The following is a 15,860-nucleotide window of genomic DNA, read 5'->3' as shown; positions in this document are numbered from 1 at the left end:
CCTGCGGGCTCTGTGGATCTAAGTGCTTCCGGCGTCGGGAAGTGACGTTGGAGGTAAACAGGGTCTGTCGCCGTGGCAGCGGCTGAGGCTGCTGGGCGGGTGTCGGCTTCAGCCGACTGGAGAGGCGCTGACTGCCGACGTTAGCCTGGGTCACCGGCGCTGTCGCTGCTGGGTGAACAGGTAGGCCGTGACTCCGGGTTGGCGGGCTTGGGGCAGGCCGGGGGTGAGATGAGCCTAACAGGCTCGCGTCCGGAGGAAAAGCAATCCCGGGGCGAAAGAAACGTGGGAATTCCGCCAGGCTCTGGGAGCGGTTTTACCCCCGGCTAGGGCCTGGAGCTTTACGCGTTGCTGCTCGCAACTATCTTAGGAAACTGCGGCTCAGATTAAGTTCAAGCAGTTTATATAGTGAAGACGCGAGCTCCACACCCAGGTCCTCCTAATTTTCCCACACCCCACGGGTGGAGCCTGCTCGGAGCGCCCAGCGTGGGTCAGGGGAGAACCCGGGGGTGGGTTTGGAGGAGAGCGCGTCACCACTCTCATCTTCCTGGAGCTCAGTCCGGCTCTTGTTCCCGGTGTTCCTCTGATGTGGTGGGAGTTGGGAGAGAATCCAGTAGTCGGCCTTGAACCCTCTCCGCTTCTTCTCCGGTCTGACCCTTCTCATTCAATTAGCCCTTCCAGCCGTGCAACTGGCTCAGGCCAGGTACGCGGGAATCTTACCTGACTCTCTTTCACTCCTCCCCAAAACCCCTGCGTCAGTCATCCTTTACAAAGTCCTATTAACTCGACTTAAAAAACAACTCAAATCGGCACAGTTTTCTTCCGCTCCAAGCCTTGGTTACTGAAATAGCCTGCTCTGATTTCACAGTCATTCATACCGCACACATTTGCTGAGTGCCAGTTTCTGTGCAGGCATCATGTTAGATGCTAGGGTAACAGTGATGAACAAGATAGTTGTAGCTCCCTTATTTCCTCCAACCCATTCTCCATCCTGGGTCAGAGTGATCTCCCTAAAGGGCATGTCTGATTATGCCCCTCTGCTGAGAATCCACTGGCTGCCCATGAAACGCTTATGAGAAAATCCAGGCTCATGACTGCAGCTTTCAGAGCCCTCCACCATCCAGCCCTAGCCTTCCCATCTCACCTCATCCTGTTTCTCTCTCTCTCTTGCTCAGTCTTTCAACCACACTAGCCTCCTGGCTCTTGTTACAGGTTCCATTTCTCATAGCCTCATCATCTTCACATAGGCTTTTCCTTCTGCCCAGAATACCTCCTCCTCCCTTCACTTGACAAACTTCTGGACAGCCTTTACTTCTCAGCGTGTCACTTTCTCAGAAGAGTTTTGTTTACAAATTTTGGGGGTAATTTTGTGTCCACATGAATTTGATCCTCCTGCTACAGCTTCATGGAGCACCATGTGCTTTTCCTCATAATTTTATCACAATTTGTGATTATTTGTTTACTGTCTGTCCAGAGGTCGGGAACTTAAAGCATTGAAGCATTTTCTTCACTACACTATCCCCGGGACAGGGCCTCAGTAGATGTTTGTGAATAAATGCAAGCTCTCTGGGAAGAGAGTGCAGATTGAAGCAGATTTCTGTGCCCTCTGGTTATTTGAATCAGTTTGTCTGGTTAGTTACTTGTGTGTGTGCTCAGTCGCTCAGTCGTGTATGACTCTTTTGCGACCCCGTGGACTGTAGCCTATCAGGCTCCTCTGTCCATGGAATTTTCTAGGCAAGAATACTGGAGTGGGTTGCCATTTCCTCCTCGAGGGGATCTTCCCGACCCAGGGATTGAACCTGCGTCTCTTGTGTCTCCTGCATTGGCAGGTTGATTCTTAACCACTCACCTGGTAGGTGCTAAATGCTTAGACAAGCGGTCCCTTTTAGGCACCAGGGACCAGATTCATGGAAGACAGTTTTTCCACGGTCGGGGGGCAGAGGCAGGGCGGGGGTGATGATTTTGGGATGACTCAAGTGCATTACATTTACTGTGCACTTTATTTCTATTATTATTACATCGGCTCCACCTCAGATCATCAGGCATTAGATCCTGGAAGTTGGGGGCCCCTGACTTAGACTATATGTGTAAATAGAACAAATAGGAAGACATCGTTTTAAAAAGCCCAATTACAAGGGAACTCTGGATGATTAAAGTGTTTCAAAAGGAAGGTGCTAGCTGACTGACTTGAATGGACTGCAGTGAGACCAAAGACCCTGGGCCAGTCATACACAGCTAGACATGGGTTAGTTGGCCCACACAATCTTGGATGTGGATTTTGGGTGGTTTTTTTTTTTTTTTTTCTTACTTAAAATTTTTGAATTAAAGGAGATACTCTTCTTTAAAAGTCAGATTGCATATGTAAATCTGGATTTCGGGTCCTCCTGAAATTCAGTTCTGGCAACAATGGAACTTAATTCTTTTTAACCATTGCTCTTTCTGTGGTATACCTACCCCGGCAAGTTGCTCCCAGAATCACCCCATTCAGAACAGAACTTCTCTAATGTAATGGGAAGGGAAACAAGGGAGGCTGGGGGAGGTGGGAGGGAAGGACCAGGTTGTGGCAGCCTTCAGAACACCGGGGGTTTCCAAGTTGGTGTAGCAGCCAATGGCTAGACCTAAGTAGCATTGCCTCCCCTTTTTAGACAGGGCATGTGCTCTCTTATTTTTATTTTGTATGTGTGTTTAAGGCAGAAGGAGGGTGAATTTTCAGTGTTTCGTTCCCAGAACTGAGGCATCCTTTGGACCAGGAATGTGAGGTGGCCTGGGAAGGAAGAAGATCTCTCTGCTGGTTCTCGTCTACAGAAAAAAGCCAAACTCCTTAGCTTGGCCCACAGGGTGTTTCTGATCTGGCTCCACCTGGCTTTCCTTCTCCATCCTGTCCTTTCAACTTCTAGTCAGGAATAGGCCCTTCCAATGGCTTTGTGCTCCTGTCCAGGCTGTTTTCTCTGCTTGGAATGCCTTGCCCTGACCTCCTTACTTGGCATGTTCTTGCTGATATTTCACTCTTTTTTGTGTTTTCTGCTAGAAAGAGACTGACCCAACTTTGGGTCCCAGTTGAGGCAGGTGTGCCTGTGGCATACATTATGGGTAATATTCTTACCCCTGGCTTCTTGTGTTTATTTATTTTTTCCTGTGTTTATTTTTAACCCCAATTTTTAATTCACTCAGATTTTCTCTTTTACTTGTCTTTCATGTTGTTCCAGCACTATGTTTGAAAAGTTCTTGTATGTCCTTTTGGGTACATAACTGGGGATAAATAAATATGCTATGGCTCCCAGCTTAGTTTCCATGTCGCTCCCTCACCCCAAGTTAACTGTTCTCCTTTCCTCCAGCTCTTTAGTGACACTTCTGTAAACGCACTTAACTGTGATTTTTCAGTGTACGTGTCTGTCTTCCTCCAGCTACACTCTGCTCCTCCGGGGCGGGCACCATGTCGCACGCATCTCTATCCCCAGCATCTAGCAGTGCTGGCATGTAGTTGGCACTCCAGGAATGTGTGTTGAATGAACGATGCCTGTGACAAGCAACTGGACTTTATTCTTTCCTGACCCTTGCTCCTCTGACACACCTCTCCCTGGCTGACCCTGTCAGAACCTCTCTTCTCTGGGGAGGAAGCTGGAAGGCAAACAGGTGAGGCTCAGAGAGGCGGAGGCAGAGGGAAGGGGGAGCCTTTGGAACATCTGGGCTTTTGGCCTTGGTGTCCGGGGCCAGGAGTGGGGCTGGGTTGGAAGCTGGCTTCTCTTTTGAGGGGCTGGGAAGTGATCGGGGGCTGGGGCTGCTTTCTTTACAGCCATGGCCAAGGACATCCTGGCCGAAGCCGGGCTGCACTTTGATGAGCTGAACAAGCTGCGGGTGTTGGACCCTGAGGTTACCCAGCAGACCATAGAGCTCAAGGAAGAATGCAAGGCCTTTGTGGACAGTGAGTCTCGCCTTGGGGGACGTGGTGCCACTCAGCCTTGTGTCTCACCCCAACCCCCCTGACTGCAGCTCTGGGCCCTGCCCAAGCGTAGCTGCTGGCTCCCAGGAGGTTGAACCTGGCCCTGCTGAATTCCCATGTGCCACCCACCTTGTCTGCATGCCCTCCTATGCTCTTGGGTAGGCTCAGGGCACCAATCAAACACGGCAGTGGAGACAGGAAGGTGTTTGTTTAGGTAGGCCGTCCCAGGAACCGTCAACTTCAGAACCATGACTTGGGGGTGGGAAACAGAGTTAGGATTTGATTTCTTGGGAGAAATATTGTTCTCAGTGGCAGACTTGCCATTGTTTGGAGTGAGAGTTGATCACCTGGAGTTTGGAGAGGCAGTTCAAAAGACTCAATGAAGTCATTTTTTTTTTAAAGCTAGTGAAAGCCAGGATGCTTCCTGTCTCAGCAGCCAAACAAGCCTGGTAGCGGCAAATATAGAGATGTAGCCTGTATCTGAACCTTCTGGGGAGTCTGTAGGCTCTGGAGAGAGCTTGACTGGCAGAACGTAGTGGCTTCTCTCACCAGTCTTCTGAACGCCGTGTGCATGTCGTCCTACCCTCTGGGTCTTGGTTTACTCCTCAGTAACACGGGTTCCACTATACCCAGGGACATGGGAAAGAACAAATGAGAGATTAACTCCTTAAATGCTTTGAGCTTTTTATTAGCCCTGGTCACAGGTAGAAAGCCCCCACTCCCCAGCAGCTCAAATCTAGTGTCTTACCCATGGCTTGTCCAGAGGCAGCATTCGTATCCTGGGGCGGTCCTTTCGTGAGGTCAGCCCTTTGTGCTTCCCGTCATTCCTAGGACAGCAGGATGCGGTCCATCCCCAAGGTGCGCCCATCAGGAGCCTCACAGCCCGAGCTACAGCTTCTGGCTGCTTCAGTGGGGACTCAAGATCCAAATACACTCCAACCCAGCTCTGGGCTCATGGCCACCCTTCTCTAGGTTCAGACCAAGGCTGTCAGACACCAAATAGCTTTTCACACAAATTAGAAGAGGCGGTTAGCCCTGCCCTCTCGCCACAAGGAAATGGTGATGTTGAAAAATAAAACATTTGTTTTTGTTGTTCTTTCCACAAAAGAAATTGGCCAGTTTCAGAAAATAGTTGGTGGCTTAATTGAGCTTGTTGACCAACTTGCAAAGGAAGCAGAAAACGAGAAGATGAAGGTAAGATCAGCATGTATTTTTTAACTTTCGGCCTAGTTCCCTAGCCTCTCATCTTTCTGCCCCCCCCCCCCCCTTTTTAAATCTGGTTCTTAAAAACATTATTTATGTTTGGCTGTCCCGGGTCTTTGTTGCTGCTGTGTGGGCTTTCTCTAGTTGTGGGGAGCCAGGGCTGTGCTTTGTTGGGGTGCGTGGCTTCTCTTGTTGTGGAGCACAGGCTCTTGGGTGTGCAGGCTGTGGCCGTAGTTGCAGCGCGAAGCCTTAGTTGCCCTGTTGCCTGTGGGATCTTCTCAGAGCAGGAATTGAACCCATGTCCCTGCATTGGCAGGCAGATTCTTAACCACTGAACAGTCAGAGAAATCCCCTTTTTTTTTTTGGTGGGGAGGGCTAGGTGATGGGGAGTTCTTTAATTAAAATAAGATTTTAAATAAGAATGCCTGTGCAAATATTGAATATGTTGTATACCTGGAACTAATACATGTCAATTATACTGCAATTTAAAAATAAGTAATTCCTGGTCCAGTTAACCCACTATTGAACTCTTACATGCCAGTATACTCTGTTTCCTTTAATCTTCACATCATCACTGAGATACGATGAATATGATAGGTGGTTTACCCTCACTTTATAAATGAATGCATGCAGAGTACAGATGACTTGGCAAAGGACACAAGGCTAAATGGTGCACCAGATGGGCCACTGTGTGCCAGGCCCTAGATTCTAGGTCTGCAGATGCTAAGCTGCAGCTGTTCTCACCAGGCACTTTGGGATCAGGAGGTTAAGCCTCCTTCGGACTTACTCCTAAAACTCTGAGGCTCGACCTTCCTTGCTCCCCTCCATTCCACCCCCACAGAGCCCCCATGTCCCTTCCCCAGTTGAGGACTTTAATGAAGTCATGACCTTCTTTGGCAATGTTTTTCTAGGCCATTGGTGCTCGGAACTTGCTCAAATCTATAGCGAAACAGAGAGAAGCCCAACAGCAGCAACTCCAGGCACTAATAGCAGAAAAGAAAATGCAGCTTGAAAGGTAAGTTTTGTTGTAAAGCAAGTTCTTTACTCAACTGCAATTTTGTTTTTCCTCTTGAATGGTCACCTCTTACCCTTGCTCTTCATCATTCTCCCAGGAATAGTGTCTTATCATCCTGATTTGAAGATTTTAAAAATAAAATTAATTTGATGGGAAGAAGATTTGTTAATGTCAGACCACCTCTAGTAGTGTGAGGGCACACACACTTGGGGCTGGAGTTGGCTGGCTCTCTGCAAGGAAGCTTCTCAGGGCTGGAGACTTCTCAGGGGTGGCCCTAGGTAGAGCTTTGCCTCATTTTTCTCTCTCTCTTGCCCTCACTAACTTCATTTTGAACTCACACCATTTCTTGGAATCATCTAAATCACTTCTGTTCTTTTCTGGAAGAACTAAGTTCCTGGTGTATTTCATCCATTTTGAGGGCTTCTAAACAATTTTGTTTTTCAGGTATCGGGTTGAATATGAAGCTTTGTGTAAAGTAGAAGCAGAACAAAATGAGTTTATTGACCAATTTATTTTTCAGAAATGAACTGAAAATTTCATTTTCTAGCAGGAGGGCAAAAAAAGGAAAAAAACCCCACAACCCCCAAACCAAAACAACCTCTGCATCATTCCATGACTTGGCCAATGACCCAGGTGTGTCATGAGAGAAGCTGTGTGAGGAACTGCAGCATCTCTGAAGGCAGTAACAAACCTGGGGGAGTTTGTTTCGGATGTCAGTGCATGTCTGCAGGCGAACATCCGGTGGCCATCGTGGTCCAGGTTCTCACCTCTTGCATTCTCAGTCTGAACTGAGCAGCCTGTCAACTTTCTTTTTGTAAATTCACAAAGCTTTGGAAGGAAAAGCAATAAATTATTATTTTCAAATGGCTTGATCTGCCTCTCTTCCGTGCCCCTGAAGTGTACATTTATTAACCCATTGTAAGAACCCTGGACTCTCCAGCCCTTAGTCCACAAACCAAACCAGGCAGTGGTCAGCAGCTACCTTTATTTTGACCAGACACACAAGTCAGATGATATTCCCCAAAGTCAGACCATTAGGGCTTGTAAGCAAAATAAGCAAAAAGGGGGAACTAACCAGGACCAGCATCTACCATTTTTCATGTGCGTTCACAAGTCTTTTTGAGTCGGCCTCGAGTATGAACTTAAAGCAAGCAGGATACCAAATAAAGAGACCTTATATGCACACACTGGACCTGTCATGGCCAGCCCCCCACCCCTACCCTAACTGGGTACAGGACAAAGAATTATGAAACTGTTTGGTAGGATGAAGTTATCCAGTAGGAAGCATTCCTCCAGCTCCGGCTTGGGACACCAGACCTCAGAGTATAGGAACTCATGTGGTCTGTAAAAACTAACAGAAGACTAAGGTTTAGAAAGAGAATGAAAAAGGAGACTTTAAAAATTCTCTTCTCCTGGGATGACCTATTTTAGGACAGAAACAATATACCTTCCAGTCTGACCCACTTCCAACTGAAAGTCATGCCAAGGTTGAATCTTAAAGGAAAACTAAATTTATAACCTCTTACAGAATATTTCACCCCTACCTACGGGTAGGGGCAAGGAAACAATTTTTAATGAATATTAGGTATAATTTCAAACTGAATTTTGCTCATCAGTGATATTCTGTAGAGACTCATGAGTCATAGTTTTAGTCACATGTATCCTGTGAGTCAAATGACTCAGGTACATGCCAAGCAGGCCATGTTTCTTGGAAGTTTATCTAATTTCTGGTCTGGTTCTGCTTTTAGTAATCCTGCAGTGGCACCTGGGGACACGCTGAGGAGACCTTTGGCACCACTTCTATCACCCAGCCCACACCCCTCGCCCGTCCTCGGGTGATCAGTCTGTTTGTGTCAAAGCCCTTGGAAGGTGAGGGTCTGGTGTGCCTCCTGCCAGGGTCTTGCTCATGTGTGTTGCTGCTGCTGTAGTTCAGATACTACTGAAAACATGGGTTCTGAGCACTGGTACTGGTACTGGGTCCAACAGGAAACTGCCCGGTGGTCACCTCTCCACTGGACCCTGGGGCATTTCTCTCATTTTTTCTTTCTTTTCTCCTCAGACTTGTAGTAGGGGTCCCGCACCATGAAAAGCAGAAGAATAAGAGGGAGGAGAAAGTAGGGGATATAGACAGATATCAGGAATAGTCGTTCCTGGAAAGTCTTAGGTCCTTGTCCTCTGAAATGACTGGCTTTGGAGAAATCATCGAGTAGCAACGTGAAGAGGATGGGAATCAGAGTTGTCATGGTGTGAACCGAGTAGATGATGGCAGGGGTGCGGATCCACTTGCAGCCTCCTGAGGTCAGCGAGGAGAGAAAGAACAGAGTGAGATCTGCTCATGGCTCCAGGGGAGCCCACCATACCCTCCACCCCGTCTCTGCCTGCTCCCTTCAGTTCATTCTACCTCCCTTTCCAAGTGGAAAGAAATGGAAAAGTGGATGTGATATAATAGCGTCCAACGTGCAGTCCTTATGTGACAGCTGGAGCCCTAGCACTGACTGCTGAAGGACATGGGTAGAGTCGGAATTCAGAAAAACTCTAGGGCAGTAAAATGGCCATTATAAGGTAAACTCAGCTGGTCTCAAATACAGAGGGTGGGGAGCAGGGACGCTCTGCCAGCAGCATCTCTATGCTAAGTAAGTATATGTGGATGAGAAGAATCAACAGATTCTGCTAAGAGTTGGATTTGAGGGCTCCAGTGGGAAATAAGCTGTATAAGTTTATTTACAATGAACACTGGTATGGCCACCTTCTTTTTAAAAGCAGTAGTCATATGGGAACACTGGAAGAATAATCTTTAAGTGAGAAGTCAGGCCACTTAGGGATGACTTGCTGCTACTGCTTATAAGCCAGTATGATACTACCCAAAGCAGAAAAATAAAAGCCAAAACAAAAAATTCTAGGAAAACAATAAAAGGGAACAAGTTCAATCTGTAAAGTAGCCTCAGGTGACGCGTGTGAGATTTCCAGTTGACTGAGGCAGTCCTGCAGCTGCACTGATCCTAGACGCTATCCTGAGCCGCACTGATGTCCCTTTACAAGATCGATCCTGACCATTCCCACCACCTCCTGTATCATCTCACACATCCGCCAGGGACCACTCCCCTTCCTTGGTGGAACTTTCCCCAAAGATTTCCGAGACCTGGGCTCAGAGCAAAAATGGAATTTCTCCATTTACTCACCTTTGAAGAAGGCATATGCTGCGAAGGGAAAGAAAGGCAGCTGAAACACAAGCTCGCAGAACAGGAAGGACTTGAACCACACCGGGTGGTTCTGGAGCAGGGGGTCTTTGAACTCCTCAATATACCACTGCTGCAGGTTTCTCAGCTGGGAAAAGACAAGGAACACGGTGAGTACAGGCACCTGGCAGGACTGGCTTCCGTGGCTCCAACCCTCCGAACGTGCCTCTCATCACTGAGCCCCTGGGCAGCAGACAGCACTCACAGCTGGCTTCAGTGGTGCAGCCTAGATGGTCATTTAACTAAAACTCACAAGCTCTCCCAGGTGGCACTAGTCGTCAAGAACCCACCTGCCAATGCAGGAGATGTGAGACACGGGTTCAATCCCTGGGTTAGGAAGATCCCCTGAGTAGAAAATGGCAACATACTCCAGTTTTCTTGCCTCGAGAATGCCACAGAGGAGCCTGGTGGGCTACAGTCCATGGGGTCGCACAGAGTCGGACACGACTGATGCGACTTAGCAGCAGCACACACACACACACACACACACACAAGCTCTACCTCAAGTGTTACCTTCGCCCAGCAGCTTTTCTCAGCTCTTCCAGCCCCCGTGTGCTGCCCAGAATTTATCTGTGATAACACATCCAGATGTGTTGCCTACTGTCAAGAGCAACAATGAGTGGCGCTTAGTAGGCTCTTTACTGAACACACAAACGGGATGTATTGGCCAACGGTATCCTTCTTTATAAAGAAATGATATGAAAACCACCCTGAGGTTTGTCTTTTCACAACAGCAACTGCACACCAAGCTCCAAGGGCCAGATTTCCTCAAGTACAGAAATGAACTTGTTTTTCTTTTTGGTGGGGTAGGGGGGGGTGAATGGAAGGAAGGTAAATCTAACCTCTGTGAAGATGCAATTTTAGACAATTTAAATAATCCCCAAATCTCAAATTCCTCTTCATTCTTAACTCCCCTATTTCAAAAGTTGTTTTTTTTTTTTTTTGTTTTTTAGGAGATCAGTAGAATATTTGTAGAGGAACAGACTGTATAGCTTTGTGAGTGGTCTCAGTGCTAGCACGGGCCCCACCTTCGTATTAACACTGTCAAATCGAAAGATGCAGATCCATGTTGATGGGGGGTGGGGGAGGCAGGGGGAGGAAGCAGGGTTGCCCCCTTTGTGCTCCTAGCCCAAAGCCTAGGGCTCTCCCCAGATAGATTACTGAAGGTCTGTGGCATTCAACCTCCTGGAGATGGTGCCTTGATATTATAAGACAACTTCCAAGCTAGGAATCTGGCTTACAACGGAAAATCCAAAGATACTTTTCCCGTTAATTTTTAATCTAAAGACTCACTATTGTGAAATAAGAGTCCTCTTTGCTGCGAGTGACCTTTAAGCAGATATCCAGGAACATACACTGTTAGTATAATTAATGACAGAAGGGCCTCAGCTAGATAGCCAAGTGATCTTGAATTTGTATTTGACTTGAAACTTAAATTTATGGAAATATCCTTAGCTTCTTTCTAAGCACTTTTCAGGATGGTAACATAGAAAATATTCATGAAGGTTAAATCCCTGCATCTCTCTGGACTCTGTTTTCTCATCTGTAAAACAAGCAACTTGGACTAAATGTTTTTTAAGATCCTCTTTTGCTTTCTAGATTTACTTAAAAAAAAAAAAAAATTGGACGGACCTATTTTAAAAAATTAACAACAAAATTTAAAAGGCATTCTGATTGGTTTGAACTTCACCTTCTATTTAATTAGTATTCATTCTCTCAGATCCACTTATTTCATAAAATCCAAGCAGATATGTACAAGAAATTTGGTAATTTCTAAGAGGTTCAGAAGGATAATAGCAAAATTTAAAATACAGTTGACCCTCAAACAACATGGGTTTGAACTGTGCAGGTCCGTGTATACACGGAGCTTTTTCAATGGTAAATACTACATGGTCAGTCAGTGGCTGGCTGAATCTGGGGATAGGGAGGAACCTGAGTACCAAGGGCTGACTATAAGTTTTAAGTGGATTTTCAACTGTTTGGAGGGTCAACACCCTTAACCCCCAAGCAAAGTGAAGAACATGGTACCTGGGGGCAGACTGCCTGCCTCTGAGCAAAGCATTAAATCCCACTAAGCTGGTTACCTAATTATAGTACCTACCTCATTGTTGGTAAGATAAAAGGAGTTAATACTTATAGTCCTAGAACAATGGCTAGCACACAGTTAATGCTAAGATTACTTGAATATAATTAATAAGGACCTGGAGTTCAGTTTAATCTTACTAAAATCTCAGCATGCAACTAGTCATTGATTATTCCCCAAAAAGGTAATAAAACTGTTTCCATTTATACCTGACTCATGCTTGACTCAACTTACCACTGTTAACCATTAAAATATTCACCTGGCCTATGCACATGGATTTCTAGACCAGAGTTGCTACTGAACGGTCTTGCACTCCTCTAAACTTAGAATGAGCACACAGGCTGATTTCAGGCCTAGATGCTCACCTGTTTTTCCTTATTTTAATAGAAGCAATGCTGCTGCTGCTGCTAAGTCACGTCAGTTGTGCCCGACTCTGTGCGACCCCATAGACGGCAGCCCACCAGGCTCCCCCGTCCCTGGGATTCTCCAGGCAAGAACACTGGAGTGGGTTGCCATTTCCTTCTCCAATGCGTGAAAGTGAAAAAGGAAAGTGAAGTCACTCAGTCATGTCCAACTCTTAGCGACCCCATGGACTGCAGCCTATCGGGCTCCTCCGTCCATGGAATTTTCCAGGCAAGAGTACTGGAGTAGGGTGCCATTCATTGCCTTCTCCGAAGCAATGCGACCCAGATGCAAATGATATCACAAAATGCTTCCATCCTCTCCATGTCCTAATCCAAACTGAATTCTTACCGTTTCACAGTTCTTTTCCAAGAGTTTATCTGGCTCAAACCAAGAAAGATATTTGCAAATTTCAGCCTAACCATTATGTGATCTCTACAAGCTTTTTAGTTCTAGGAGAAAATTCCTTCCCTTTAGGGAGGAAAAACACAACAGATGTTAAAATTTGGCATTTTTTCAAGGAGAATCTGAAAATAACTCAAGGTTTTTATTATTATTACTTCCCCATATGGAAGCAACACACCCATCATTGCCCACTACAAAGCAACAAGAGTGATTAGAGACACAGGCCTTCAAAGCCGAGATACCCTGGTATTGCTAAGGCCTTTAAATAGCATCAGAGATAGACACACACACAAGAGTTTCCGGTCAGATCCGGCCTGCTTTGGCTCTTGACCTTCAACAATAAGTCAACTTAAAAAAATAAAGCTGAGAAAACTTTACCAAATCAAATATGTAAGTTTAAATGAGGTCTTTATGATTTTGAACACATTTTCACTGTATTTTGTGAGCAAGGACTTGTGGGAATGGCACATTCAGAAAAGGAAGGGATTTTCCTGGCACAGTCCAGTGGTTAAGACCTCGCCTTTCAATGCAGGGGATGTGGGTTTGAACCCTGGTCAGGGAGCCAACACCTCACATGCCTCAAGGCCAAAAAACCAAAACTATAGAACAGGAGCAGTACTGTAACAAATTCAATAAAGATGTCAAAAACAGTCCATCCAATTTAAAAAAAAAAAGAGAAACTAACAGCTGTTCGGTCTAGAAAGGCTGGCTACCTGGAGTAACGTAGCTGGCCAGGAGTAAAGGGACTCATAACACGCAAGACCGTAAACAGGCAGCCTGCCTGAGTTCTGTTGGCCAAGATCATGTACCACCTGGGCCTATGCAGTAGGCTGAATAATCTTAATCATACAAGCATGTATGAATGTAACCCTATTTAGCAAAAATGACTTTGCAGATGTGGTTAAAGTTAAGGACCATGAGATGAGAAGACTATCCTGGTTATCTGGTGAGCCCTAAATGTAATGACAAGTGTTCTTATAAACATCAGGCAGAGGGAGATTGAACTAAAGAAAACAAAGCAAAGTAAGACAGAAGCGGAGATTGATGTGATGTGGCCACGAGCCAAGAACACCTGCAACCACCAGAAACTGGAAGAGACCAGGAACAGATCTTCCACCAGGACTTTCAGTAGGAATCAGGCCTGCAAGACTCATTTCTTTTTTTTTTTTTTTAAATATTTATTTTTATTTATTTCTTTGGCTATGCTGGGTCTTAGTTGTGGCATGCAAGATCTTTAGCTATGGCATGTGAACTCTTAGTTGTGGCATGTGGGGTCTAGTTCCCTGACCAGGGAACGAACCTGGGCCCCCTTGCATTGGGAGTGCAGAGTCTTAGCCACTGGACCACCAGGGAAGTCCCTGCAAGACTCATTTCAAACTTCTGACCTCCAAAACTGAAACAGAACAAATTCATGTTGTTTTAAGCCACTTTATTTTTGTAGTTTGCTGCAGAAGCAAGAGGAAACTAATATACCCTGTATATGTTTAAGCTTGTGATTTAACTCAGCTCTTTCTTAACAGTTGAAGAGCCCTGACTTGCCCAAGGTGCTCAAGAGGTTCTTGGAACAACCAAATCCCCAGACTTCAGTCCAGAGCTCTTGCCACACACAACCTACACTTTTCCCAGGAAAAGGTAGGTCAGAGATCTTCCTAGTTACGCTTGGAGCTAGAAACAAACCAGACTATGGAGTGGTGGTATATTGTTGAACAGTGGCTCTTAACCTTTTTGGTAAGGTCAGACCCCTGAAAAAGTCGATGGAAGTTATGTAAAACACAGGGCACACACAATTCTGCATACCCCATGAGGGGTTCATGGACCTCAGGTTAAGAACCCCTGCTTTGCAGAGAAAAAGCATTTAAGGAGAAACAGGCAAAATCAAATCTTTAGGTAGACAAGTCAGGTTTGCCTATAGTTCTGCTGACAAATTGGAGAAGGGTAGAACTGAGGACTGGAATTCCATGATAGTTGGTTATAGGGTCCAGACGTGAAAATAAATCTGAAAAAATCAAAAGCATTTAAAGCAAAGTTTAGTGTAAAGAGTGTTCTCCAACAACCAGGAAATGGGGCCTTTGCCTGTATTTCTACTCAGATGATCATTCCTATTCAAACACAATTTTTAAAAAGGCCCTGTTTGCAAGGTATCCTTAATTTACTTTAGAGATTTTGAAGTTGCAGGATCCTAATCTTGAAATCAAGACATTCTCTGCCAATGTCTTTATAGACGCATCTAATTCTACGTGCATGTTATTTCTTTGGGATTAGTCGGTATTTTTAAAGTCCTCCCAGGAAACACAACTTTAAAACCAATTCGATATGTAATTTAGGCACTGGTTCATCCACTCTGTGTGTGTGTGTGCGCGCGCGTCCAGTGGCGTCGGACTCTTTGCGACCCTATCAACTGTAGCCCACCAAGTTCCCCTGTCCATGGGATTTTCCAGACGAGAATACTGGAGTGGATTGCCATTTCCTCCTCCAGGGGACCTTCCCAACCCAGGGATCAAACCCGTGTCTCCTGCATCTCTTGCATTGGCAGGCGGATTCTTTACCCACTGAGCCAACCCGGGAAGCCCATTTATCCAGACCCTTTCCCTCAAATACGGACAACTGGCCAGAGCTGGGGTATGGAAGTCTTAAAAAAAAAAAACAACCAAGAGAACTGTCTTCAAAGGGGGCAACGTGTTCGCCCCAGGAGCCTGAGAGAAGCCGCCGGGAGAAACAAAGAAAAGCCCAAGATGTCGAGGTAAAGACCGTCGGCGGGGCCCAAGGAAAGTGGGAGGGAACCCTGAGTGGGCGAGGCACGAGGAGGGGACGCGATGGGGACGCCGGGGCAACCGCTACGACGATGGGCCCCAACCTCAGCGACCCGCGACCGGGACGGAAGGCACCCTCACCTCGACGGGGTAGAGATCGCGCGGCAGCACCCCCTGCAGGTCCACGAGCAGGGTGATGGGGATGTGGGACAGGAAGTAGAAGCCCAGCAACCACTCCAGGCCGCGCCGGGCGCCCAGAGTCCCCATGGTCCGTCGGTTGGGCTGAGCTGGAGCCGAGACGGTGCTCACCGGAACACGACGTCGGGAAAGCGCCGCGCCTGAGCTGTCCCGGGACCCCTGCGCCGCGCCCCTCCCCGCCCCGCCGCGAGGGGGACGCCGGCTGCTCCCATTGGCTGAGAAGCCGCGCGCGGGCCGGGAGCGTCCTCAGAGGCGGCCCGGGGACAGTTCCCATTGGTTGCGAGGAGTGCCGCGTGAGGCGGGGGCGGGGCTTCTCGGCGTCCGCCCGGGCCTTCTCAGGGCGCCCGCGGCTTCTTAGGGCGCCCGGCGCGCACAGCCGGAGAGGCTCTGGCCGCAGCGCTACCCGCCGGCATTCTCGCCGCGACTGCGTGAGCGCTGGGCTTCGTAGCATTTGCCCTCCGTGGCCCCTTCACTCATTATTACTCTTCCGTTCCTTCACTCCATCCGTTTAGTGCTTGCCGGGTGGCTCCTTTGTGCCCGGCCGTGGGGACTTAACGGGGATGGAGCGCCCAGTGCAGTGGGGTCTCACCCACCAGGGCCGGCCGGACATTGCGTGGTGGTGGTCCATGCC

At 47.3% G+C, this 15,860-nt stretch overlaps 2 protein-coding genes and 1 non-coding gene across 5 annotated transcripts; 1 reads left to right on the top strand and 2 right to left on the bottom strand.

Annotated features, from left to right (window-relative positions):
• Positions 1-24: 24 nt before the first annotated feature.
• IFT20 (intraflagellar transport 20) lies at positions 25-7,022 on the top strand. Of its 3 annotated transcripts, XM_061142891.1 has the most exons (6): positions 40-180; positions 3,402-3,630; positions 3,791-3,919; positions 5,046-5,131; positions 6,052-6,155; positions 6,600-7,022. In XM_061142891.1, exons 3-6 carry the CDS (start codon positions 3,793-3,795, stop codon positions 6,679-6,681), a joined length of 399 nt encoding a protein of 132 aa, XP_060998874.1. In that variant the 5' UTR covers positions 40-180; positions 3,402-3,630; positions 3,791-3,792; the 3' UTR covers positions 6,682-7,022. The 3 variants fall into 3 exon arrangements, with proteins under 3 accessions (XP_060998875.1, XP_060998874.1, XP_060998876.1); XM_061142892.1 differs by lacking the exon at positions 3,402-3,630 and having other exon boundaries at positions 25-180; XM_061142893.1 differs by lacking the exon at positions 40-180 and having other exon boundaries at positions 3,386-3,630.
• Positions 7,023-7,123: 101 nt separating this feature from the next.
• TMEM97 (transmembrane protein 97) lies at positions 7,124-15,406 on the bottom strand. The gene is made up of 3 exons (XM_061142890.1): positions 15,173-15,406; positions 9,335-9,479; positions 7,124-8,448 (listed from the first exon to the last, which is right to left on the bottom strand). The coding sequence occupies exons 1-3, from the start codon at positions 15,296-15,298 to the stop codon at positions 8,189-8,191; spliced, it is 531 nt and encodes a 176-aa protein (XP_060998873.1). The 5' UTR covers positions 15,299-15,406; the 3' UTR covers positions 7,124-8,188.
• TRNAG-CCC (transfer RNA glycine (anticodon CCC)) lies at positions 13,561-13,634 on the bottom strand. Its single transcript has one exon. It is a non-coding gene; the product is annotated as a tRNA-Gly (tRNA).
• Positions 15,407-15,860: the final 454 nt, after the last annotated feature.

Source organism: Dama dama, chromosome 5 (genome assembly GCF_033118175.1).
Source record: "Dama dama isolate Ldn47 chromosome 5, ASM3311817v1, whole genome shotgun sequence".
Classification (NCBI taxonomy): domain Eukaryota; kingdom Metazoa; phylum Chordata; class Mammalia; order Artiodactyla; family Cervidae; genus Dama; species Dama dama.
The sequence above is the reverse complement of the archived record's forward strand: the minus strand, read 5'-3'. Positions and strand labels throughout refer to the sequence as shown.

Coding starts and splice junctions, on each gene's coding strand:
- IFT20 (XM_061142892.1), top strand. CDS start 3,793: ATGGCCAAGGACATCCTGGCCGAAGCCGGGCTGCACTTTGATGAGCTG. Junction 5,132..6,051: donor CAGAAAACGAGAAGATGAAG/GTAAGATCAGCA, acceptor ATGTTTTTCTAG/GCCATTGGTGCTCGGAACTT. Junction 6,156..6,599: donor AAGAAAATGCAGCTTGAAAG/GTAAGTTTTGTT, acceptor TTTGTTTTTCAG/GTATCGGGTTGAATATGAAG.
- TMEM97 (XM_061142890.1), bottom strand. CDS start 15,298: ATGGGGACTCTGGGCGCCCGGCGCGGCCTGGAGTGGTTGCTGGGCTTC. Junction 9,480..15,172: donor GCGATCTCTACCCCGTCGAG/GTGAGGGTGCCT, acceptor GTCTTTTCCCAG/CTGAGAAACCTGCAGCAGTG. Junction 8,449..9,334: donor AGCATATGCCTTCTTCAAAG/GTGAGTAAATGG, acceptor CGCTGACCTCAG/GAGGCTGCAAGTGGATCCGC.